Raw genomic sequence first — 25,637 nt, forward strand, 5'->3', positions numbered from 1 at the left:
ATTGTTGTTGTTGTTTTCATGAGACCAAGCACTCTGTTTCTGTGTTAACAAACATATCAGTGTTAACTGCTACAAGGATCAACAATGGATCCACTTTATTTAGGGGCGGCTGAAGCTCAAAAGAAAGAAGCTCATATGGTTTAAATGTGCTAAGATTTACAATATATGTGAAATATGAAACTTCAGGAATAGGTACAGTTATATATTAATGACAGTTAATGTTCAATTAACAGTGAATTATTGTGTAAGAGGAAGAAAGATTTCAGTTCTACATGCTGTCAAAATCTGCAAGCGGTAGCAAGTCACTTTGAAAGTGTCATGTCATCTTAACATTGAGGAACATCTTTACATCTTATTGTGTAAGTGTCTTGTTATTAGGTCCAGTTTAACCACTATGAAATAGTCTTTTTGAGGAGGATTATACATTACTTTAAAATGAAGTATAAATTAAGGCCAGAGAACTGCAACTGGTGAGTGAAGAAACTAGTGATTCATCAGTGATGTGGGGTGAACTAGGAAATAAATGACTAATGGGAAGTGAATAGACTTGTGCAGCATTGAGACACATTTAGCTGAAATACAGACTGTAGGATTTTTTTGTTGTGGATGTTGTTTAAGTTCTATGTGTGTTTAAGAAAATATGACATCGAGGTAAACTAAAGAGCAAAACATATTCACACAGATGCAAAAAACATTCAAGAGATTACTGTTGATTTATAAAATGAACTTTGTAAATAGCTTTGTAAATACATCAACATAATAAAAAAATCACACAAGGTAATCTGATTATCTGGCCACACTTGTGCATATTGTTCCATTTTTCTCTCACAAAGATTTGTTTCCAGCTTTCACTCAATGACCATACCATGCAAGCACATGTTTGTTTTACTTTTGCGAGGACATTAAAGCAAACAATCCTGACTGGACTCTGCTCAGTTCTCTTTTTGACCCCGTCACACAGATGTTTTGGATTTGCAAGAGTTGTTTTTGAGTCTCACTTCTAGGCTGCATCATGCAGACTATTTCTTTTTATTTCTTAATAATCTTTTGCTGCTTGCATATTCACGTGAAGCATGAGGATGTTCAATGTATCCCAGCGATACCCAAGTATTTCAACACCAAAGGGAGGTATGAAGAAGTCATATCAACAGATCTATTTTACAGCCTCCATCTGCACAATGTCAAGAAATCCAAATAAATTCTGAAAGATATTCTACAACAAACAACATCAAAGAGATGCAACAGCTGTTCAACATTGTCCTGCTTAATGCAACAGGTGAACACAGCTGGCCATGTGAGATCCAGACACATTGGATGATGTAGGACACTAAGAACATGGACGGCCAACTCATCCAGAAAGGTGTGGGCGAAATCAAGCATCTGGCTATCAGGCTATCAAAGCTGTTCCCCTTAATTATCTCAGAGGAGAAACTTAGAGGTTCATAACCAGCTCAAAGCACAGATGTGTGAACAGCACATTGTCCTACAAGGCAGGACTGATAGAGCTCTGGGACATTAAAAGTGTCACCATGGTGATGAGGCTGCAGCATGTAACACTAACAACATTTTCAATTAAACATTTCGCTTATTTCTCATGCAGATATGGGGCTTGACCATGAAGTAAATGATTCTTTCATGAGGTTCTTTGACTACTACACCAAGTTTGTGCAGGAAGTTGATAACAACCCATCAGGTGTGGCAAAGGTAGACGACGTTAAGCAGGGTCCAGAACATTGTAGGTCATGTTGGAGTCCAAGCAAGCCAGCATCATTCTTCAGAGTTATGATGATTATCTTTCTGAGCAGCTGTAGTGTTGCCTGAGAGTTGAACTGTATTTGGTACATATGTAAGACATTTCCTACTACACTCTAGTTTTTTTTGTTTGTTTGTTTGTTTGTTTGTTTTTTTAAGCTGTTATCTTTTTGTGTTGTGTATTATTCTAGCCTGAGATTTTTTTAAAATGTCATTATTCTGCAACTTTAATTGAGACTGTGTGTAATAATTAAACATGGCCAATTAATTTATTTGTAGATGTTTCTAGAACAATGGATAAAAGAATCATTCACCAATGAATATTGGTCAGGTTTAGTCCAAGCAAGTCTGTGTTGATTTAACAAGAGAGAAAATAAGAAGAGGATTAAAAGAAAGTTTTTTTAAATGCAAGGGAGTGGTTTTCCGTTAGTCTGTAACAATGTGGCACTTAAACTAACCGCAGAAGCACTTCAGCAAATCAAATATGTACTTTGGGCTGAGCAGTAGCGTGTATAAGTACAGAAACCAGCTGAATTCATACTCATAAATGCCACAAAGTAGAGCTTAGTCAATTCTCGCCCAGAAGCAACACACCCTGAGCATTAGCAAAATAATACAGTTGTCTTTTTTACAGGTCTCTAAGGAAGGAAACCATCCTCCTCAGATCACTACAATTATTTCTGCTTTGCCACATATTTATTTACTGAGGAACACTTTGCCATTTGCACTCTAGGTGAGTGCTTTGTATTTTGTATGTGCCATTAGTAAGATGACCTGAAATCACAGGTTCCTGAACCTTTGCCTTAAATATTGTCAAGCACTTTTTCCAAATGCTCATCATATTGTATCGCATGACTACTTTGGCGCTACCTTGTTCAACAGGTCATGGAATTTGCAAGTAACCTAAGGGAGTTCTGGAAAAGAGGCTATGGTCATGATATTAACAAAAAGTCAAGCTGTATCCTTTTTCATTAGACAGCCAAGTAAGTGAAGTTTCAATCACCTATAGCGACTTATTGCATGTTATTCTTTGAATGTTCATTGTTACATATTTGATTTTGAACCATCTTTGTATTGTGTGTTCTGGGTCAGACCAGAGGATGACTGAAGCTGTCACCCTCCTGCCACTGCTCACCCTTCTTCTAGGACAGTAAAACCCTTACATTAACTAACTCTGCCACTCAGAAACAGCACTCCTTCTACACCACCCACATTTTATCATATGCTTCTGACTTTTTCCTGGTCCTGTATGACTATAGAGGCAGCAACCTTAGACTTCAGCCACTGCTTAATGAGAAGCCAGCAACTTTCCCCAGTTTGACTGACCAGCAGGCCTCCATGCTGCTTTATAAAAATGTTAGAGATCACTAAAGGATCTGCTGCATGGATGTAACTTTGAGAATGAAAGTCAGCTGTTCAAGAATCTTGCTGAAGTTAAGACAGGAAGTTGTGGAGGCTTTATTACATTTACTAGATGGAGTAACTGGTCAAATTGACTGTAAATACAATATCTTTCAGAAAAGATTAACATAAAAGATATCTAAGAGTTATTTTTTAAAAAAGTTTGCAAGAAAATGTGATTAATTTAGCCATTGGGGCATCTGTAAATAAATAATGGAGCAGGATAATTCAAAATGCTTGAAAACTCTTGTTTATGTTAACATATGTTCTCTGCCCCACTTTATTCTTGTTTTTTTTTTTTTTTTTTTTTTTTAAGAAGACTGCAGCAGCTATGTATACAATTTTAATGAAAATAGGTTTAAACAAGTCGATCTATCAAAAGCAAAAACAATAGCTCACTGTTAATTTTAATGCCAGTAGCATGTTTCATAAAGTGGAAAAAATGTTTATCGCTAAAAACATTAATAAATAAACATGAATCTCACAACTATAGGAACTGTTAGCTGTTTAACAAGGTGAGATCATTCCAGTGAAGAAGACTTTCAGAGGAGAGTTTCAAAACTTATTTAATAGCATATATATTTAAAAAGAAACATGTCAAATAAAAAAGGAGGGGGGGATTAAATCATCTGTTAAATAGATTCATTAAAACACTCAGAAAATTTGGAGAAATTGGGGTAAAAAAAATAACAAGGTTGCAGGCCAACACTGAATGGCATGCATGGAATGCAGGAAATCTTGAGGACCTCAGGCAATGCTGCAAAACAAACAAAAATCAAGAATTTGTAAATGGCCTCGGGAAAACCATTGCCACTAAGCACAGCTGATTGCTCATTTTAACCATAACTTAGACTACAGATTTTTGAGCCGCATAAGAATTAATCCAGGTCTGTTTTTCAAATCTAACCCTTTTACATTTATTTTTTACAAAATAACCCTCCAAACTACAGCTCTGTGGCCTGCTTGCAGTCTGAGGATTTAAAAGCCTTTGATGGCTTATGTAAGGAGATTTATAACTGTAATGTGGGAAAATAAAAGTATATAAGAAAAGGCGCGTCAGCCGGCAATTATTAAATGTTTGCAGTTCTAAAATTCAAAATGAGTGCCTTATTTTCAAACATCAGTAACATTTCTCAGTTTAAACATGTTTATTTTCAACTTTCCAGCTATTTCACTGTTGTGTTTGACAGTAGAATAACAAACCCAAACGCTTCCGTACATTCCTCCTCTAACTGATTGGCTGGACAGACCCACATGGACAACGTCACTCAGTTCTGGGTCTGCGCACGGCCTTGTAGCCAAACTAGAAATCATGCCGATCATTTTATGGAAAATAATTTTTATTTACTTCATCACTACCATAGGAGTGTCTAGGTGTTTTTGCGACATAATAATACCAGAAGAAAATCCAAAGATACCATCTATTGCCAAATATTTCTGCACGAAAGGGAGGTATGAAGAAGTGAACCCGTATCTCATAGAGGACATACTTGCTGTCAACAGATCTATTTTACAGCCTCCGTCAAAGCAATGTCGCGAAATCCATCTAACAGCCATAATAAGGCATGGGACAAGATTCCCGACGGCTAAAAACGTCAAGAAGATGCAGAAGCTTTACGACCTGGTTATGACCAGCGCCTCTGCCAAACACAGCTGGCTGCACGAGATCCAGACACAGTGGACGATGTGGTACACTGAGGACATGGACGGCCGACTTGTCCAGAAAGGTGTGGACGACCTCAAGCATCTGGCCATCAGGCTGTCAAAGTTGTTCCCCTCAATGATCTCAGAGAAGAAGCTTCGAGGTGGATTCATCAAGTTCATAACCAGCTCCAAGCACAGATGTGTGAACAGCACATTGTCCTTCAAGGCAGGACTGACAGAACTCTGGGACATTAAAGGTATCACCATAATAATGATTAGCATGAGCTACATTCTGTCAGCGCTTTCTTTATGTGAGCCTATTTTAACGCTTTTAAAGGAAAGGGAAGATTACTATTTTCCATGACTGCTTTTAAACACACTTGGCCAGTCCTAATCGAATCTGTGTCTAATCTGCGCCAGTTACGAAACTCGAGCACAAGAAGGATCTTTTAATCTGAGAAATAATAGTTTAGTTACCGATAATAGATAAGTTAGTCTAAAGCACATCAGGGCACATCCAGACTCCAGCACAATCAGACAACTCAAGTGACTGATAGCATGGGTGCAAAAGTAGAGGGGAAAGTTAGGGTTCAAGCAGTATTCATTAAAATCCCAGTTTTAAACAATGTTTAAATATTACTCATACTCAAAAGCATATTGAGGTAATTTTCTTTCATTTACTGTTAAAATTTCTCAACACCGACAGAGCAATTGGGTTGTTAGCACAATGTCAAAGCAAATTGGTACTGTTAATGTAATTGCTAATGTAATTACCAGATGCTATAATATGAGCTAATCAAAATTATTTAGCCTACCGTCTTTGGCTCGTTTACATTGCCTCTGTACATAAAATCTTAATTAAACTCTAACAAATATGCAGGATAAACTGAATATTTAGTGCAGCATGTGATGCACTGCATTGATACATCACGGGTGTCAAACACCTGCCCTGTCCTGACTGAAATGAATTGGTCATTTTGAAGAAGTTGACAATAAGTTGTTGGATTCCTTTGATTTGAATCGGGTGTGTTGGAGAAGGGAAACAACAAAAACCTGCAGGATAGCAGCTCTCAATGACGTCTTGGTCTATATCAACATTATTTATTTATTTTTTAAACTCATATTGTAGCATTATACACTATCATCTCACCAACTGTCTATGTGGGTCATAATATTTCTATCCAAACTGTTAACATTTTATGAAGATGTAAAAGTTAAAAAAAAACAACCAGATGTGCCACCCTTTTTCAGGTCTGTTCTCCTATCTGGCCCCTCCACCCCTGCCCCCTCACATAACAAATCTCAGTTTAAACCTTGATGATGATGATGATGATTATGCCAAAGCCTGCTGCTGGTGGCATTTCTGTTCAATTTTTTTTTTTCTCCATTCAGATGTGGAGTTTGACCATGCAGTGAATGATGCTCTCATGAGGTTCTTTGATCTATGCACCAAGTTTTTGGTGGAGGTTGATAACAACTCGACAGCTTTGACAGAGGTGGACAAGTTCAAGCAGGGCCCAGAGATGAAGAGGGTCCAGCAGAAGATCGCAGATCGTCTCGGAGTCCCATACAATCTCATCTCGGATGGTCAGTAGAGGATGGATCTTCCTGACAATTTTAGCATTTTTGAATTAAAAATAATTGTTTATTAATCCCTGTTTCTTTAAACTTGTACTCCAGTACAGAGACAACACTCAAAGGCCTGTAGATTTGCCATCTACCTGTTTTTTGTGCTGAGGCTCCTTAATATACATATTTGTTGTCATTTAAAAAAAAAAAAAAGCATTTTTAACAGCAGTCCAATCTTGGTGTAACATAATTTACACTGTGTATTATTGGATTTTTATGACAAATACAGTGATACAGTTTGTTGTAATAATACTGTTGTAATAAGATTACATAGCAACTCATAAATTGCACTGCATTTTGTAGAATAAAATACAGTATGCAATCGTTCCCTGCAATGCAGTAAAGGAAGACAATGGGGCATACAATGTAAATGCTTAAGAAGTTAAATCTCTTTAAAAATTGTGCTTAAAGTGCTTGAGTATTTAGAAGAAAAGAAGAAATCTTACACATTGGAGACCAATTTGAGTATGTGCTGCTAAATTATAAATGCAAAACTGTTGTCAGATTCAGAAGCAGGATATTTCTGATATATTGCATTCATAGTATGTATTTGCACAGCAGGTGGTGCTGTTGTTAGATTATCAAACATCCAACACTAAGTTGCTCATTCACTGAACTTTAGCAAAGTTTCTCTTTATCATTTGAGAATTAGTAATGAAAACTACTCTGATCATTTCATTTGGAGGTATTCATACTTTAGTACATAGAAATTTCTGTTCCATTGCATTAATTTCACAAGAGAAGATTTTTTATTTTTTTTCAAATTAATGCCTCATTAAGTCATAATCATGATATAAAATTATGGTTAAACTTAATCAGGGGGTTCTGATCTTTTCTATTTTAAAGTATTTACACAGAATCAGTTAATGTTTTTTATTCTTTCCCATTGCTACCTATTCCCTAGATTTTAAACGACCTGAGTGGTTTTATAGCAGCATATAAAATATAAAATAACTTGTTCACTCTTGCCATGTGTTTTATTTTCCTTTCTAATGTATACAAACTCATACCTAATCTTATTTTGCACACAAATGTATTGTTACTTTTACTCTTCTTAATCATCATCTGTACTAAAACTTTTTCACTGATTATAGGATCTATTATTTTGCCTTATAGTTCCTTGTTCTTATGTCAGCTTGCCCTATGTTGTTTTGTTGCTGAGTGACATTTTATTACAACCTCTCTCCTGCAGATATGGCGGAAGCTGCGTTCTACATGTGTGCTTATGAGTTTGCCATCAAGACAGTAAACTCACCGTGGTGCCAGCTCTTTGATGTGGTTGATGCACAGGTACAGCTACATACCACTCACAGTCATTTTAATTCAGCTTGACAGTCATGCAAATGATTGATTCTACCTCTGGACTATAGATGCCTTTCATCTGAAACTTTTGATTTAAGTGAATCCTGCTTTGAAACACTGCCATTTCTAATTTATAACGTGCATCTTTTTTTTTTTTCCTTCACGTTTCACAATTTTTAATCCATAATACAGCTAAATCTGGACTGTTTTTCTTTTCCTTTTAGGTGGTGCCAAGTTCAGTTTTTCAGCCCTTTTTAGCATTAAGTCTAAGAGTAGATTATTTACTTTGATTCTCGTAAATTTATCAAAAGCAGGACTGGAAACTATGGATACATTTGCCTTCTATGATTTTTAAGGGAATTGGGTAATTGGGAAAAAAAGCTATACAAACTGACTCAGGAAAGTAAGTCAGAAAAAACATCATCAGTCTTGGACTTTCCAGTTATGTAGGGAGCAAAATGTCAACAAACCCCCACGAATATTGATGTCTTTGTTTAGTTTTCAAACCTGAATTGAAAATATTAACCAGGGCAGGTTCATTTAAGCTGAACACCCTGGTTTACAGTTTAGTTTAATAATTGTATGGGACGTTTCCTTCCATGTGTTGTATGATTACATATGGTAAATAAAAAGCAGGATCTTTTGAGTGTCCAGTTAAATTTGTTGGTCTCATGTTGCAAGCAGACTGCATGCTCAAGTAGCTTCACACAGTGAAATAAAATATCTTTATAGTCATGAAGTATATTTCACATCCAGACCAGTCATTTGTACCATCTGGTTCAACAGGTTATGGAGTATTCAATAGATCTGAAGCAATTCTGGAAAAGAAGTTATGGATATGATATTAACAGCAAGTCAAGCTGCATCCTGTTCCATGATTTGTTCAGCCGTCTGGACAAGGCAGTTTCTGAAAACATGTGAGTACAACACTAAATCCAGCTGAACATGTGAGACAAATATAGTGTATTACATGAGGCTGAAATGGTTACAAAACCTTCTATAAAGGTGGACTCCACAATTCAACAGTCAGTACAAATGCAGGAAATTCAAAACTATTGTTACTCTCACCAGGAGTTGGTCATCAAAGATTACTCCTAGAGCAGGGTGGGGACCCAAAAACAACCAGAATAACTTTAAAGTAACTAAATGCTTTTCTCACATTTGGTAATGATCATATTTGTGAGTCTATCAGAAAATCATTGAACAACAGTGGTGTGTATAAACAGTACCAGTTCAGACTGTGGATGCGGGCTGACTTTTTGTCCATATAGAGGGGCAATTAGAGAAATCTACAGACTGTGTTCCATGTTAAACTGCACTGCTGTGTGTTTCAGGTCAGGCCAGCAAGTGACTGAAGCTGTGACAGTGCAGGTTGGTCATGCAGAGACCCTCCTCCCGCTTCTTACCCTCCTGGGCTTCTTCAAAGACAGCAGCACCCTGACATCAACCAATTATGCCTCACAGACCCAACGTTCTTTCCGTACCAGCAGCATGCTGCCCTATGCAGCTAACTTGGTCCTGGTGTTGTATGACTGTGGGGGAGGCGACCTTAGACTGCAACCTCTGCTCAACGAGAAGCCGATGACTTTCCTAGACCAGCAGGACTCCATACCCCGTTATCAAGATGTTAGAGAGCATTACAAGGATCTACTGAATGGGTGTGACTTTGAGTCTGAATGCCAGCTATTCAATAAGCCTAGGTAGGCAGACAGAGTCAATTCACAGAAAAAAAAAAATATATATATATATATATACATATATACAGTATATATACAGTATATATACAGTCAGTTCCATATATATTTGGATGCAGACACAAGTTTTGTTATTTTAACTCTTTACCAAAACATATTTAAGATACAGATTTCTAATCAGTATGGGCTTTAAGTTCTGTTTCTCAGCTTTAATTTGATGATATTCACATCCAGTGAGGGGGAAAAGTTTAGGAATTACAACTCTTTAAATTTAAATTTAAAATATAGCTGCCCTATTTTCAAGGGACCAAAGGTAATTAACTTTAAAGTTAACTCTAAGCCTGTTTCATAGGCTTCATAGGCTATTCTCTCACGAATCCATCATCAATCAAGCAGGTAAAAGGTCTGGAGTTGATTCCAGGTGAAGCATTTTCATTTGTAATCTGTTGCTGTGGACCCACAACATGCAGTCAAAGGAGTTCTTACTGGATGTGAAACAGATCATCCATAAGCTGGAAAAAGGAAAAAAATCCATCAGAGTGGTAGTAGAAATGTTAGGAGTGACTAAAACAACAGTTTGGTACATTCTGAGATAAAAAAAAAAGTGTACTGGTAAGCTTGGGAACACAGAAAGGCCTGGATGTCCATGGGAGACAACAGAGGTGGATCTTTGCAGGATCCTTTTCATAGTGATGAAAAACCCCTTTACAACATCCAGCCAAGAACACTCTTCAAGAAGAAGGTATATCAGTATTTAAGTCTACCATGAAGAGAAGACTTATACAGTGGATTCACTATAAGATGTAAACTATTATTCAGTCTTAAGAATAAAATTCCAGCTTACCCTTTACCCAAACCTATAAAAGCTGGCTCACTCCTGGAACAGCATTCTTTGGACAGATCAAACTAAGATCAACCTAAGAAAGTATGGTGAAGGCTTGAAGTGGCTCATAATCCAAAATACACCACATCTTCTGTAAAACATATTGGAGGCAGTTAGATGGTGAACGCATGTATGATTTTCAGGGGCTCTGGGTCACTGGTTTTGATGATGTGACAGCAGACAGAAGAAACTGGATGAAATCTGAAGTTAGAGGTATGCACTTTTTGCTCAGATTCAGTCAAAGCTGTTGATTGGATGTCACATTTCAGTACTGATAACTGATGATCCAAAACGTACTGTCAAAGCAAAACAAGAGTTTTCAAAGGCAAAGAAGTAAAAAATTCTGCACTGGCTAAGTCAGTCATCAGATCTCAACCTGACCATGAATTATACTCATTTAAGATAAAACTTAAGACAGAAAGACCCACAAGCAGGCAACAACTGAAGACAGCTGCAGTAAAAGTCAGGCAAAAGATAACCAAGGAGGAAACCCAGTGTTTGGTGATGTCCATTGGTTCCAGACTTCAGGCAGTCATTGTCTGCCAAGGATTTTCAACAAAATATACAAAATAAACATTTAATTCGTGGTAAGGTCAGTTGTCTAGTTACTTTTGAGCCCCTGAAATTATGAGAATTCACATAAAAATTATTGCAATTCTTAAACACTTCATGGGATTTTTTTTTCCAACAACTTGAACCAAACTTGCAAGTTTGCACTTCAGTTACATCTCAGTTGTTTCATTTAAAACCCAACGTGGTGGCATGCAGAGCCCAAATCTTGATAATCGTTTCTAATGGGAACCTCTTGGCTTTTCCACATATGCCATATATTTATCACCATTTATCCTTGATCTAAGACCCCAAACATGAAAACTGTGATTCCAGTTTGGGGATTAACTTAAGACCACTTACCATTTTTCTATTTTTGCTGCTTTATTGCTTATTTTTGCTCCTGTCATTGAAAAATCTGAAATGTGAATAAAAGGTTTTATTTTGGCTGTTGTTCTGAATTTGATATTCCAATTCTTTCTATTTCTTATTTTTATTTTAATTTTTTTTTTTTTTTTTTTTTTTTTTTTTAATTTACATATTCATTTTGGCAAAAATCACAGGGGCAGGTCAAGTATGCTGCCAGTCATGACTGCATTGCTTCAACCAAAAATGATCTGAGGGTTTTCCATTAATTTATCAAATCAGTACTTAAATTGTTGAAGGTTTTACATAATTCATTTATTAATTCATTAACACAAACTGTCAATGAAATGATTGCTTACTCCCACTTTCTACTGCAGACTTGATGGTTTGTTAACCAAAGAGTCGATTTATAAATGAGATAAAAACATTTTAATCTATCAAACCAAATTTATCAACCTCTTAGAAAAGGTACACATTCTCCACAACAAGGTTCTTGTGAGCGGCTTAAAGGTGAGCTGTAAACTCATTATATACAATAAATTAAACCCCATACATTGACTGATTAAGAAACAATAGGTGCTGGGCATAGATATGTAAAACACTCCCCCAATTATCCGAAAGAAGATTAAAATCAGCCTGAAAGAAAGCACAGCATCACAGCTTCCATTTAAGTATTTTGGAAATGTTTTGTATCATTTTGCATTTTATTGTTGATTCATGTCTCATTGTGGCCATTTGGTTCTGTGTGGGAGGTTTTTGGTCATTCCCAGTCCTTTTGAGGTGGTTTTGTCTGTCTGTTTGGGATATTTATGTCACAGTATATGTAATACTGCAGCAAAACTGAATCATTTTAGGGCTGTGCCTGGCAGGACCAGTTCTGCCAATGACTTTATATAAATGTCTGTCTATTGGAAATTATTTACTGTTTTAGTATAAATCTGTGTTTTAACTGTAGAGTGTAATTAAAACAACATGAACAGGTGGTCAAATTGTACTTATTTACTTATTTCATTTGTGAATTGGTTCCCTTTATTTGTTCTTAACTCGGTTGCTTTACATCTGCCATTTTCAGGCTCGGACTATTACGCGGAATCTCTGCTACTGAGGTAAACTGCATTTCATCCGGTTTGTGGCCGAACTGTACCACAGTTATGAGTAACATGCCATCATCCAGCTGGGTGGACCCTATTCTCATAACGGGTCCTTCGTTTTGTATTAGTATTGGCTGTTAAAGGACAAATTATGCAAATTAATTAGACGTCGGAGGAGGAGGAAGGTCCAGGGGCAGGGCCAACGGAATGCTACGTGTCTTGAGGATCCCTCTTAAACCCCTACTTGCCTCCATCGCCCAAAGTTTTGTGGTTCCAACTCCGCAGAGTCCCGATCACCCAGGCCTGCGTGCGTGAATCTGTCCGAGCCCGAAGTCCAGCAAGTCCGTCGACGCTAGTGAAAAATGTCCGGATTGAAAAAGCTTCGCACGGTAAGTAGATGTGGAGATAACTGGCAGACTCAATGAAATACAAATAAGCCTTAAAATGTTTCTCTCAACTGCAGCAAAGTCTTGGTAAGCCATCAGCGACTCATTCTAAGTAGATGTCAAGTGTCTCGTTAGTACACATTAATAACAGACAAAAGGATTTAGTCTCCTCCTTTTGACGGTGTTCTCGTTGCTGAAGCAGAAAAAGCAGAGATGAACTCTACGTTTTTTTCTGTGTGTGTGTATGTGTGCTTTTTACTCCCCCAAATTAAAACCGTAATGTTGTTTTAAAGCTACATTTCTACAACGCCATTCTCACTTTTGCGCACCGCGACTGTACAGCCAGGTGTGATGGCCATAGAGTTGCCTTGACTCTCAATAGACCTGTTGTATTAGGAACATAACCATGTCAGTTTGGCCCACTTCTAACACAGGGTGTCTTGTGAAGGAGTGAAAGAAGCCACTGTGAAACAGCAGATTAATCTTGGACAGGAATGTCCCAATGTTCAGAACATGCAATAATGCTGAGTCTTATGGAGTCCAAGAAAAATACTGATGTTTCCCCAACGCCAGAAACCTTGCAGTCATCTGGTCATGGGAAAGCTTGTGGTATTAAGATAAGGAATAGCCTAAGCATTACATTAAGTTGTGCACCACTGCAGGGATTGTGAGGCAAATTCTATTTTTTTTTAAAACTGACAAAGAGCTTGGTTAACTCCTGTTTTAACAGTTGAGATGCTTTTAGTGGAAATTTGTGATTTGTGACTTTAAAAAGTTCACAATCTCTGATGGTTTGCTGCTATTTGATTGAGTAGCTGCCACTGAGTGAAGTAATCACCAACTATGATTATTACTGATTTTTGAGTATTTCCGCAAATAATAATAAAAAATAAATAAATAAAAAAAATGCCTGATTCTTATTCAGTATAGTCATTTTTCCCTTTGTGGCAGTAAGCCAATTAGCTTTTATTTGTCAAGAAAACAATATGTGAAGATGACATATTGGCCAACAGGAAATCTTTATTATCATTTATGATCCTTTGAGACATTTTGTAGACCAAACAACTAAACAATCAATCAGGGAGAGAAATAGGAAAAGTTGTTTTTACAATGAAGATGTTCATACCTCAGTTTGGGAAACTTTGGAATGCCTCATGATCGAATTCTGCCCCCAAGACAAGACATCTACTTTAATCTGCTGTAGTTTCCTGAGAGAGATGTTGAAGACTAAACTTGCAATTAAAGGATGAGAGTTATCATGCGTAAGGTCAACCAGATAGATAATGACAAGTGCTCTGAGGACATTCTGTTCTGAAAAATGCTGTTTGAAGATTAAAAATGATTAAAAAGAAAAGATGCTAATGAGCTTAAGTGACAGTTTTTAAACCATAAATATATTTGGAGGAAGTAGGGATTGTTTTGTTTGTTTTTTTGATAAATTATTTAGAAAAAGTCTTTATTTTGATGTTGGTACCTTGACATGATGAACATATCATGCTGGTAGGAATTTGTCTGTTTAAAAAGGGAAGATGAAAAGAAGTGTGCTGTTAGTGAGAAGCTGAGATAGAGATAAAACACTTTATCAAAGAGTACAAATTTTTAAAGCAATCTTCTTGCATCTTTGATTGAAACGCACCTGGGTGTGTGATGAAAGCAATGGGTTTTAATAATGGAGGCTGTGTTTGTATGTGAAAGGAGGCTTTTTGAACACAGATTGTGAGATGATGACTGAAATCCCATAGAAGAAAAAGCAGGTTGGGGTATGCTAACCTGCTGTAGCACCGGGTGGATTGATTATAGGCCCTGTGGATGTAAGGAAGAGGGAAGAGTGGGTGCAGAGGGCAAACGTGTGGACACGAACATTGCCACATCATCGCTGAGCTGCAGGCAGTACACTGGACACATTGTCCAGTCTGTCCTCTCCCTCCCTCCATCCTTTCAGTGCTTCCCTTCCCCACCCATCTAGAACTCAATACCTCATTTATACACAGTCTGGTCCACATTGTCACTTTTGACCTGACATGTAAAGTATGGCAGATGTGGGTTCTCAATCAGCTGTTGTTAATTCCCCCAAACTCCGTTATTCTACTTCTTTCTGAGCCTCTTCTCTTCTACTTCAGGATCTCAACAGATCAACCAATGTGGTGTATCAGGCCCACCACGTCAGCCGGAGCAAGAGAGGGCAGGTTGTGGGCACCAGGGGGGGCTTCAGGGGCTGTACCATCTGGCTCACCGGTAAATTTAGCTTGGTTGGGTTTAATCTTCCTGTCATGCAGTAACCAAACATTATTGAAACTGTTTGTTGTTATGCTTTTAACTATACCCTCTAGGTTTATCTGGTGCTGGGAAGACGACCATCAGTTTTGCCTTGGAAGAGCATCTTGTGTCCCACGCCATCCCTTGCTACTCGCTGGATGGAGACAACATTCGTCATGGCCTGAACAAAAACCTGGGCTTCTCTGCAGAGGACCGTGAGGAGAACATCCGGCGTGTTGCTGAGGTGGCCAAACTGTTTGCTGATGCCGGCCTTGTGTGCATCACCAGTTTTATCTCTCCTTTCACCAAGGTCAGAAAACATTAAACACTGTCATCATGTGTTGGTAGATAAACATTTTCTAACACCAAAAAGTTTGATAAACGGGTTTGTAAAATGAACTTTTATTTATTTTTATCCACAGGATCGGGACGAGGCCAGAAAAATCCACGCAAGTGCCGGTCTACCATTTTTTGAAGTATTTATCCACGCTCCTCTTGAAGTGTGTGAGAGCAGGGATGTAAAAGGACTTTATAAGAAGGCTCGTGCTGGAGAGATTAAAGGTTAGTTGGGCTATACACAACAACTTTCTCTTGGTGGCTTTCTTGAAACCACACCACTTATACAAATAAAACCAAACCCTTTAATTGCTCTTGAGGTCACTTTTTATGTGTTATTGTTTGTTGCCAGGCTTTACTGGGATTGACTCAGATTACGAGCGTCCTGAAGCACCAGAGCTTGTTCTGAAAACAGGAGAGCTCTCAGTCAATGAATGTCTCCACCAAGTGTTGGAGCTGCTCAGGGATCAGGTGGGTGGGACAAACCTGAGCTGCTCAGCTCCATACTGTCAGAACAGTGTCAACACAGTAAATTTGCTCTTATATTAGCAGAAGCATTATATCAATTTACATTTTTGACATCATTCATTAACCTATAGAACAAATGTTTGTTAAAGCACACGGATCTTCAGCAATGTAAATGTTAAATGCTAATACTTGTTTGTCTGTACATAGAATAAAACTGTATCCCCATGTCACAAAGCAAGCTCTGTATAGTCAAGGAGTGCACTTGGATGGCTTTCTATAAACCACATAGCTTAAGATACTGAGCATGAAGAAGATTGTTATCTTCCTTTTCAGCTCAGGAAATCAAACTATGAGAAGTCTCACATGACTGGGCGGGATGTTCAACAGCCACCTAGAGACAGAGAACATCATAATCAGATGGTTAAATATGCCAGCAACAACAACAGGGGTGTAAAAAATTGCGAAAGCATAGTCCTTCAAAGAACAACTTAACTTTTTCTTGTTATTTATTAGCTCAAATGTGTGTTAAACATCCGAAAAGGGTTCACACACATGTTTATACATATTTATATTGTTAAAAAAACGTCAAACTGAGACCAAGAGGTGTAAATTTGAATATCCTGTAATGTGAAAGTAAAAACATAAGCAGACCTACATACTCTAAGTTATAGCAAGTAACTTAGCAACTGTTACCAAGGCTCCAGCTCTCCATGAGGAAAGGTTACTCATAAAGTAAATGTTTCAGCACACAAGACTTGTACTATCCCGTCACAGAGATTGTGGGAGGCGAATGAAGTTTTGCTGCGTCACCTTGATGAGCAAGTTTTCCAGAGTCGCTGTGCTGTGGGAAAGGTGTATTGTACATGTGGTACTTGTGAGAAGCTTCTGAGGAATCCTCTGAGGAGCATGTAGCTCTCAAACAAAAAAACTGAAACTTTTCAACAACAAGAGCTGTAGTGTGTGTTTCTGATTAAGAATATAAAAAAGTCTATATATGCAGTGTACTCTGTATTTTGATGCTTCAGGCAGGTTTACTCTGCCCCTGGTCATAGTTCCTGTGCGGTGGAATTGTTTTTTCCGGTCTTATTCATGAAATTGCCTGAAAGGCTTGTCCCAATCACTATTCCTGGGAAATATTACATGAAGTCTTGGAATTGAAACGACACACTCTAAGGAACCAAAAAGGCTGGATAATTAACTTAACATTTAATCTGCATTAATGTTTAAAAAGGAACTAAAGTGTAAAAAAGAAAACAAAAAAAGACAGATTATAAACTACAATAAATACACCACGGAACTTAAAGCAGCATGTTTTATAAATATAATGAAGTGCCCCTTTCCTTCCTTATATCATAACTCCATACTTAACAGTAGTAAAAGTTAACAAAATAATTCCTGGCAAAAAGAAAGATTTACACTGTACATGACACTGAACTTGGATAAGTTTCCAGACACATCTGGAGTTATAAATGCCAGTGTACTGCAAACTGTTCAGACTGTAGTGACGTAGTAAAAGTCTGAAGAAGAGGAAGGAGAGATAGAAAGAAAAGAAGACAGGAAGTGCTATGCCTCTGGTTTGGCATGTCACTAATGCTTTCTCCAAACCTTCATGGCCTGCAGATAAAGCCAGATGCAAATTATGTCCAACTTATTCAACTGTGGAAATGAGCTCTTATTGACAAATTAGACAAAGGAACAAAACTAGAAAAACTACATTTTAATTAACCAACAAGCATGTGTTTCTATTATTAAATATGCCCCAAATTATTATTATGTTTTGTTGTTGTTTTTTAAATGATGAATAATTTTGCTGCTGCCTTTTCTCTTTCTTCTTGATGTAGAATATTATACCAAGTGAGATTATGGAGGAGGTGAATGAACTCTTTGTTCCGGAGAACAAACTGAACCTTGCTGTGGCTGATGCAAGCACTCTGCCCACCATCAGCATCACTAAGGTAATTAATCGCTGTAGTACAAACTAGACATGGCAGAGAGCTGCTTGTGATGTCAGTCTCCACAAACTTTACTTATGAATTGCTCTATCTTATGAATTAGACTATTTTTACAAATGGGCAACCTGAAGTTAAATAGCAGAAGGTAAATGATGGTTTTAGCTACTGTGAGATGTTTCAGTTTGGAGATAAAGTTGCACAAATAAGACTCACAGCATCATGTCAAAATTATGTATTCAATTGAAAATGTTCACATTATCACTTCTATTTCTGTCAGAAGTGATGAATAGTGAGAAAACACACCAACACTCTTAACGCCACAGATTTCCTAAGCAAGCAACATATCTTAAATGTCTTGAGTGTTCTTGTCTTTCATGCTGTTGACGAGTGTATATTCTGTATGCACAGTTGGATCTGCAGTGGGTGCAGGTTTTGGCTGAGGGCTGGGCCAGTCCTCTGAAGGGTTTCATGAGAGAAAGAGAGTTCCTCCAGGTCATGCACTTTGGAAACTTGCTGGATGGTGAGAAACAAGCACATAGTCATCTTATTAATTCCTACATCCCGCCAGGACATCATCTGTTAAGAGGAGCAGCAACCTTTTCTTTATTTATTTGGCTTCTGTTCAAGAGCATAACATATAGGCTACAAAAAACAAAGTTCATTTATTTTTTTCTTATTCATTTAACCTGGGCTTTACTTCATACACAAGCACTGTGCATAAATAGGTATTGAAACCGAATTATCAATACCACTGATCTCAGATATTTATGTTCTAGAATCTATTATAAAAAAAATCTATATTTTAGTAATTTGGGGTAAATTTGACATTTATCATTAACAGGAACAGCATGGAAAGTAACAAAGCAACCAGGATCTTGTCTAAATAATACCCAGTTGGTTCAGTTACTCACAGCTAACTCAATCTAGTCGAACCAGTTGACAATGATGGTTGAGGGCAAACACAGTCATGTGTGGAGATAATAACTCGTTATGTGATGTGTGTGAGAGGACCGTGTGGTACTGTGGGAACACCACAAACCTCATTTACCATCTGAGAATCAATCATACACAGAATATGATAAGGTTATGATGATGCCATGCAAAGAGGGGGAGAAAAGGGAGAAAATGTAGATCTGTTGGTGATGTGTAGAACTGTTAGGAAGCTATATTTTAAAATACGCTATTTTTCACTTTGAGTTTTCAAACAGTGTTGTTTATAGCGATCTGAGTTTTACTTGGAATCGGAAAGGAAATAAATGGAAACGACATACATTGTTATACTAAAATTCAAGCAATTGTGTAATACAGTCCTCATAAGAGGTACAATCAGTGGCAAAAGCATAAAAGCAAAAAACCTAAAATAAAAAAAAAAAATTATACTGTGGCCCAGCAATCCAATTCAGAAAAGCTTTTAGCACAAAAAGAGCATTTTTTTCTACATATTCCCACAGATTATTGTTGCCTCATCAGTTACGATCTCACTTACATATTCTCTCTTTTAAGCCAAGTTTATATATAAGGTTATTTGAAATAAAGCCAGCATCATTAATTTTTGATTAACACCTGGCACCTCACATGAAACTATAGGAGTTTCCAAATCTCGTTCATAGTCAAGAATTTTAGAGAAATCATTATAAAACATTCATTTTTGTGCTGTTGTTATCTAATTTGTTCTTGGGTTATATATATAAGACACTAGGTTGTGATATGATCACACTGCTGTGTGTATCTAAATTTATATGATAACTGGTTTATCTATTCCTCAAATTAATTGTTCGTCTCCATAATATTATGTATTGGAAAGTCTTGTCTTTGTCTCCTTAGGAGGTTGTAATGAAATGCTTTGCATTTGTTTTCTTGGCATTTTCCTTTCCTTATCCCAGGTGGGGCCATCAATATGTCTGTTCCTATTGTGCTGCCAGTTAGCACTGAGACCAAGCAGGAGCTGGATGGCTCTGCAGCTGTAGCTCTGGAGTACCAGGGCTCACGGGTGGCTATTCTCAGGAACCCAGAGTTCTATGCACACCGCAAGGAGGAACGCTGTGCCCGACAGTGGGGCACTACCTGTCCTCAGCACCCTTACATAAAGGTAATAGGCTTCTTCAATACATATTATGTTAGTGTTGACCACACGATTGCAAACATTAGGATCCCATAGTACCCATATTGTTTACTTTTCAGTGTTAGTTTAATTGTGTATTACCCCAGAGTAATATTACACTGATACAAAGCCACACTTGAATGTTTTCATTAGCAAAGAAATGCAATGTTCTCTCTTTATTATTGTGCAGATGGTTATGGAGGGAGGTGATTGGCTAGTAGGCGGTGACCTGGAGGTGATGGAGCGAATCAAATGGAACGATGGGCTTGACCAGTACCGCCTTACTCCAAAGGAGCTCAAGCAGAAGTCCAAAGACATGCAAGCAGGTTAGGAAATCTTAAATATTAAGCTGGAGTTATAATCAGGGAACACAAGATGTTTAATGGCCAACGTGTTCTAACAACACTTGGGAAAACATGCTCTGATTAGCATACAGAGACACTGAAATGAAATTACCAGCCTCAGTTTTACTTCTGTCTGACATCCTCACGTTTTACACCTTATTTTGGTGGGAAAGAGTTTCAGAGCCGGGATGCAGAGCAGCTGAAAGCCCCGCTTTCGATGGTGGCGAATTATGGACAAGTTGAAGTTTACACAGGGATTTTCTAGTAGTGGTAGTGGTATGGAGGAGTAATGGTGGGGGACGAAGATAATTAATCTTATATAAATGAAGGAAGGCTGAGCAAGTGTTGTTATTCAAATAAATCAAATCAAACTTTAATTATAAAATGCTTTTCATGCAACCAGCATCACAAAGTGCTTTACATAATAAAACCAAAGTGTATTAGTATATAACACCTTAGTATATAAAATAGCAATTTTCAAAACACACACCTTTAATAATCTCCTTCACACACATGCACACAAAAAGAAAGCACATTAACACCTCCCCCTCCATCCCTTGTTTCTCTCATCTGGCTTAACGCTGCTGTGAGAAAACAATATATTGGGGATTCATTCTCACCAGGGGTGAGCCCACCCACTACCACAGAAGGCACCACCTCAGGAGCCACCCAGATCTTGGCAGGCCAGGGTCCACACCACAACCATAGGGCTGCTGTGCAGGACCTCCAGCCACCCAGACACGGGCGATCACCGTGGCAGAAATCCTGCAGACCAAGCAACAGAAAATAAGAATAAGAATACACATGGAGGAATCCATAAAAAAATAAATAAATACTGAAACAAATCTCAGTTATTGATGTAAGATTGGAAAGATAGTGTGCTGTTAAGGATGACACCCAGACTCTTAACCTGAGGGGAAAGAGAAGAGTTGCCAACAGTGATGGGAAAACAGTCAGTTGGATAGTGTAGATTTAGTCTTTACCAGGAGAAACTCAACAAATCAAGCTTTTATATAAGGTAAGGAACAAATCAGGACTCAGCTTAAAAAGAGCATCTCATACAACGTGTAAGAATGCCTCATGTTCTAGTTTGTAGAGTTGATAAGTCCTATCTGCAAAAAAAGAAAGAAAAGGAAAAATAAAGAAACGTGGTACAGATGTGAGAAAACACTCAAGTTTAATACTTTACCAAAAGTACTGATTTTAATTACTATTTAACGTTTTGTTAGATTCAGTTCTGTCAGTAGTTGCTGGTTTAACAGTAAACTATTCACAGCAGCTGGTGAATACAGTGTATTTAGCAATCCATTATTTGTTTTTCAGAAAAACCTGACATAGGACCAGATGAAAAGATGATTTGTGAAATTTAAGGCTACATGGTGGTTTCTGTGATGTGTTCTGTGGAGTCATACATCTTTCAGACCACTTCCTGGTTAAATTCTCTGTCTTCCTTCTTCGTGTCACTGAGGCGGCTCCAAAAATGGCGTCCTACCACAGAAACTTGAGGTCCCTCAGACCTACACAGCTGTCTGACGAGATTTACTCTACCTTTCCTTCCATTAAGACTTTTCCTTACTGTCCGTTAATGAGGCTACAGAAACACTGCTCCTCTCTCGCCTCCTCTCTGGACAAACTCTGCCCTCTGGTGTCAAAAGCAGCTAGACAAAATTCTCCCAGTCCATGGCTCACAGAGGTTCTAAGGGATCACAGAGCCGAACTCAGGGCAGCAGAAAGAAAGTAATGCTAATCAAATGAGTACCGGAAAAAAATTACATTTTTCACATCCAGCCTAAAGACTCTAAACTTCTAGTCAACTCAAAACCCACAACCTGTCCTTTTGATCCTGTCCCTGCCAACACCCTGCAGTAACCTATATTATCAACTCCTCTCTTAAATCCAGTGTCTTTCCCTCTGCCTTCAAGCAAGCTCGGGTTAACCCGCTGCTGAAGAAACCCACACTCAACCCAGCCCAGGTTGGAAACTACCGGCCGGTCTCACTGCTTCCATTCATGTCTAAACTACTAGAGCGTGCCGTCTTCAGTCAGGTCTCTCAGTTCCTCCAAGATCCATATCAATCTGGCTCCTGTCAGTCACTGATTCCCTACAGCTTGCCAGATTCGCTGGTCAATCCTAAATCCTTATACTGCTGGACCTGTCTGCTTCCTTTGACACATTCAACCATCAGATCCTCCGTTCCAAAATCTAGGAACTTGGCATCTCAGCATCTGTCCTTTATATCCTACCTCACAGGAAGATCCTTCAAAGTATCTGGGTGTGGAGGAATGTCCAGATCACATGGGCTGACAACAGGAATGCCTTAGGGCTCGGTGCTTGGCTCTCTCCTCTTTTTACTGTACAACTCCTCACTCGGTGTAGCCATTAACTTTCATGGCTTCTCCTACCACTGCTATACAGATGAAACTCAGCTTTTCCTTTCCTTCCTACCTGATGACACAACCGCCTCAATGCGAATATCAGCATGCCTTGCTGATATCTCCGCATGGATGAAATCGCCACCATCAGCTAAATCTGTCCAGGACAGCTTATTGTCTGTCCAGCCAATCCTTCCTTACCACCACAGTTAAGCGTGCAGCTTGACTCTGTCACACTTGTGCCTACACCTTCTACCAGGAATCTTGGAATCAGGAATCTCATCGTAGACAACCAGCTGACCTTCAAGTACCATTTTGCCTCGATTGCCTGGTCTTGCCGATTTGCTCTCTACAACATCAGGAGGATCAGACCCTACCTGACTGAACACACGGCACAGATCCTCGTTCAGGCTCCGGTCATTTCATGCATTGACTACTGCAACTCCTTACTGGCAGGCCTGCCTCCATGCTCAATAAAACCTGCAGATGATCCAGAAAGCCCACCCCGGTGGTGGTGGTGGTGGGGGGGGGGGGGGGGGGGGGGGGGGGGGGGGGGGGGGGGGGGGGGGGGGGGGGGGGGGGGGGGGGGGGGGGGGGGGGGGGGGGGGGGGGGGGGGGGGGGCACTGCCTCTACTACTACATAACAGCACCTGGGTCCAACTGGACTCACAGCAGTCTGACTACCACTTAATTATGATGTCCCATCTTGTTTGAATTCTTGCTTTTGTTGTTCTAACTCTCAGATGTAAGTCGCTTTGGAGAAAAGTGTCTGCTAAATGGCTGTTGAATAGAATAGAATAAATCTGTGTTCTCACTCAAGTATTTGATCATTGCAAACACTTAAAAAAATTTATTTACTTTCACCGTCTTTAAAAAAAAAAAAGGTTTTCCTAACAGTATTTCTAATATTAACACATTAAAGACTTCATTTTCTAAACATTTTGGACAACTGTAGAGCTCTGAATCATAAAGCAATTCGCTGCTCTGGCAGTTTTTTGTCAGGTGAATTAAAATATTTATGGATTTTGACTCTGGATGGGATTTCTTGGCAATTAGAAAAACAAAGTCCTCTAACAAAACCAAAAGCTATAGTGATGCCAAATTTATGATCAAAGTTCATTTGAGTTACGAGAAAAGCAAGATGAGCCTGTTGGTGTTGTGACAGTTATTGCAAAATATTTGGATTGTCAGGTTTTTTTTTTAGTCAGCAGCTACAGTACTGTGCTAATGACGCTACTGTGACAAATGCTGTTGTTATGTGAATTATATTTATGCTTTTTCTTAGATGTGATATTCGCATTCCAGCTGCGTAATCCAGTCCACAATGGTCATGCCCTGCTTATGCATGACACCAAGCGTCGTCTCCTGGAGCGAGGTTATAAAAATCCAGTTCTCTTACTTCACCCATTGGGTGGCTGGACCAAAGATGATGATGTTCCTTTGGACTGGAGAATGAGGCAGCATGCTGCTGTCTTGGATGATGGTGTCCTTGACCCAGCCAGCACCATTGTTGCCATCTTCCCTTCACCAATGATGTATGCTGGACCTACAGAGGTAAAAAGCCCTGATTCAGTCAGAGGTTATGATCATAATGTGAAACCACATATGGCTGAATATCATCTTAAATGGTCTTCTAGGTTCAGTGGCACTGCAGAGCCAGAATGATCGCTGGAGCAAACTTTTACATTGTTGGCCGGGACCCTGCAGGCATGCCTCATCCAGAGACTAAGCAGGACTTGTATGAACCCACCCATGGAGGGAAAGTCCTCACCATGGCCCCAGGCTCACCTCTGGGTGAGCAATCCCATTCAGAGTGGCTGCCTACAACAAGACTAAGAAGGCTATGGACTTTTACAGCCCAGAGCGGTGAGTGACGATAGCTTTTTCAGATCTTTATTACAAATTGCAATCTTGGTTCATATATTTCATAACTACCTTCCATGAAAATAAGAAGCAGCCCCAAAAAATGCTGAGTGTCTTGTGATTTTGTAAAAGGTTAATTAATATGTTGTACTGACTTCTATATGACCTGTCTTTTCCACCCAATACTGCCCTCCCCAAATCTTCAATCTCTCAGCCATTCTGAGTTTGAATTCATCTCTGGAACCATGATGAGGAACTTGGCTCAGAACAAAGAATACCCTCCTGATGGTTTCATGGCCCCAAAGGCCTGGAGGGTGTTGGTGGAGTACTACACTTCTCTATGAAAAAGAACAAATAACCAACAATCAAACTCACAAGTCAACAGGATACTAGGACATTATGAAGCTGGTTAATACAGGGGAGAAAATGCACACACCTTCCTTCTAGAGTGTTTTTGGTGGGATTTTTAAACCTATGAAAAAGGAACTACTCTGGCAGGAAAGGTTGTTTTGTCTTTTGAAAGTTGAAAATAATTTAAAGTTTCCATAGTGATACAGTTCATCAAATTCATTGTTTATATACATATTAACTTAACAATATATTTTAATAAAATGTAAGTTAACTGAAAATTATTTTATTATTTCTGTAAATTCAGGAACCACATCCAGTAGTGGGAAATCATGTTTCATATTTACTTCTGAAAGTTATAGAATGAAAAAAAATATAAATGTAGATTTAACTTTTTAGCTTTTTAAGACATGGAAGTTGTGTCACTGTCCATTGTATTTGTGCGGTCCCTGATGAAAGATCATTTGTAATTTTATCACGGCATACAATGCCTACTTGTTGAAGATGTATGGCTGTTTTTATAATGTAAAGTGCCTTTTGCTGAAATGTCATTGTAAATTAAATTGTGGGTTTCTTGCTGGTGTTGTGACTAAATGTCTCAGATTTGTGTGGCACTATGAGTGGGTCTGTTTATTCATGTAATAAAGATTAAGAGAGAAAAAAGTGTGTAGACTGCAGTAATAAAGGAAATTATTTGTGGTTATAAATAATTGGTGATTGATGCAGGGACATTGTGTACTTTAGTCCAAATAAGATACCTCAGTGTCAATTTCTCCACGTGCCACTGGTTATGCAACATATCTTACATCAACGTCTATCTGCACAAGGTTCATGCTATGAGTTTAAATTCAAAGGCTCTCTGAACGGTGGGCCGGGCTTGAGTTGTAACCACAGTAATGC

General features: G+C 38.5%; 2 protein-coding genes and 1 pseudogene across 2 annotated transcripts; all 3 read left to right on the forward strand.

The window, feature by feature from the left end:
- Positions 1–1,012: 1,012 nt before the first annotated feature.
- LOC121656127 lies at positions 1,013–3,248 on the forward strand (annotated as a pseudogene).
- A 1,163-nt stretch (positions 3,249–4,411) lies between these two features.
- Positions 4,412–10,376, forward strand: LOC121655564 (multiple inositol polyphosphate phosphatase 1-like). The gene is made up of 5 exons (XM_042010312.1): positions 4,412–5,054; positions 6,190–6,384; positions 7,619–7,716; positions 8,515–8,645; positions 9,063–10,376. The coding sequence occupies exons 1-5, from the start codon at positions 4,466–4,468 to the stop codon at positions 9,430–9,432; spliced, it is 1,383 nt and encodes a 460-aa protein (XP_041866246.1). The 5' UTR covers positions 4,412–4,465; the 3' UTR covers positions 9,433–10,376.
- Positions 10,377–12,363: 1,987 nt separating this feature from the next.
- LOC121656006 (bifunctional 3'-phosphoadenosine 5'-phosphosulfate synthase 2-like) lies at positions 12,364–25,318 on the forward strand. Its single transcript, XM_042010957.1, is given in 13 exon segments — positions 12,364–12,700; positions 14,818–14,932; positions 15,028–15,263; positions 15,376–15,514; positions 15,642–15,760; positions 17,599–17,712; positions 18,118–18,229; positions 19,593–19,798; positions 20,001–20,136; positions 23,812–24,080; positions 24,164–24,323; positions 24,326–24,392; positions 24,604–25,318. Coding segments are annotated over 13 exon segments (1,830 nt in total). The 5' UTR covers positions 12,364–12,673; the 3' UTR covers positions 24,734–25,318.
- Positions 25,319–25,637: the final 319 nt, after the last annotated feature.

The sequence above is a fragment of the Melanotaenia boesemani genome, chromosome 16 (genome assembly GCF_017639745.1).
Source record: "Melanotaenia boesemani isolate fMelBoe1 chromosome 16, fMelBoe1.pri, whole genome shotgun sequence".
Classification (NCBI taxonomy): Eukaryota; Metazoa; Chordata; class Actinopteri; order Atheriniformes; family Melanotaeniidae; genus Melanotaenia; species Melanotaenia boesemani.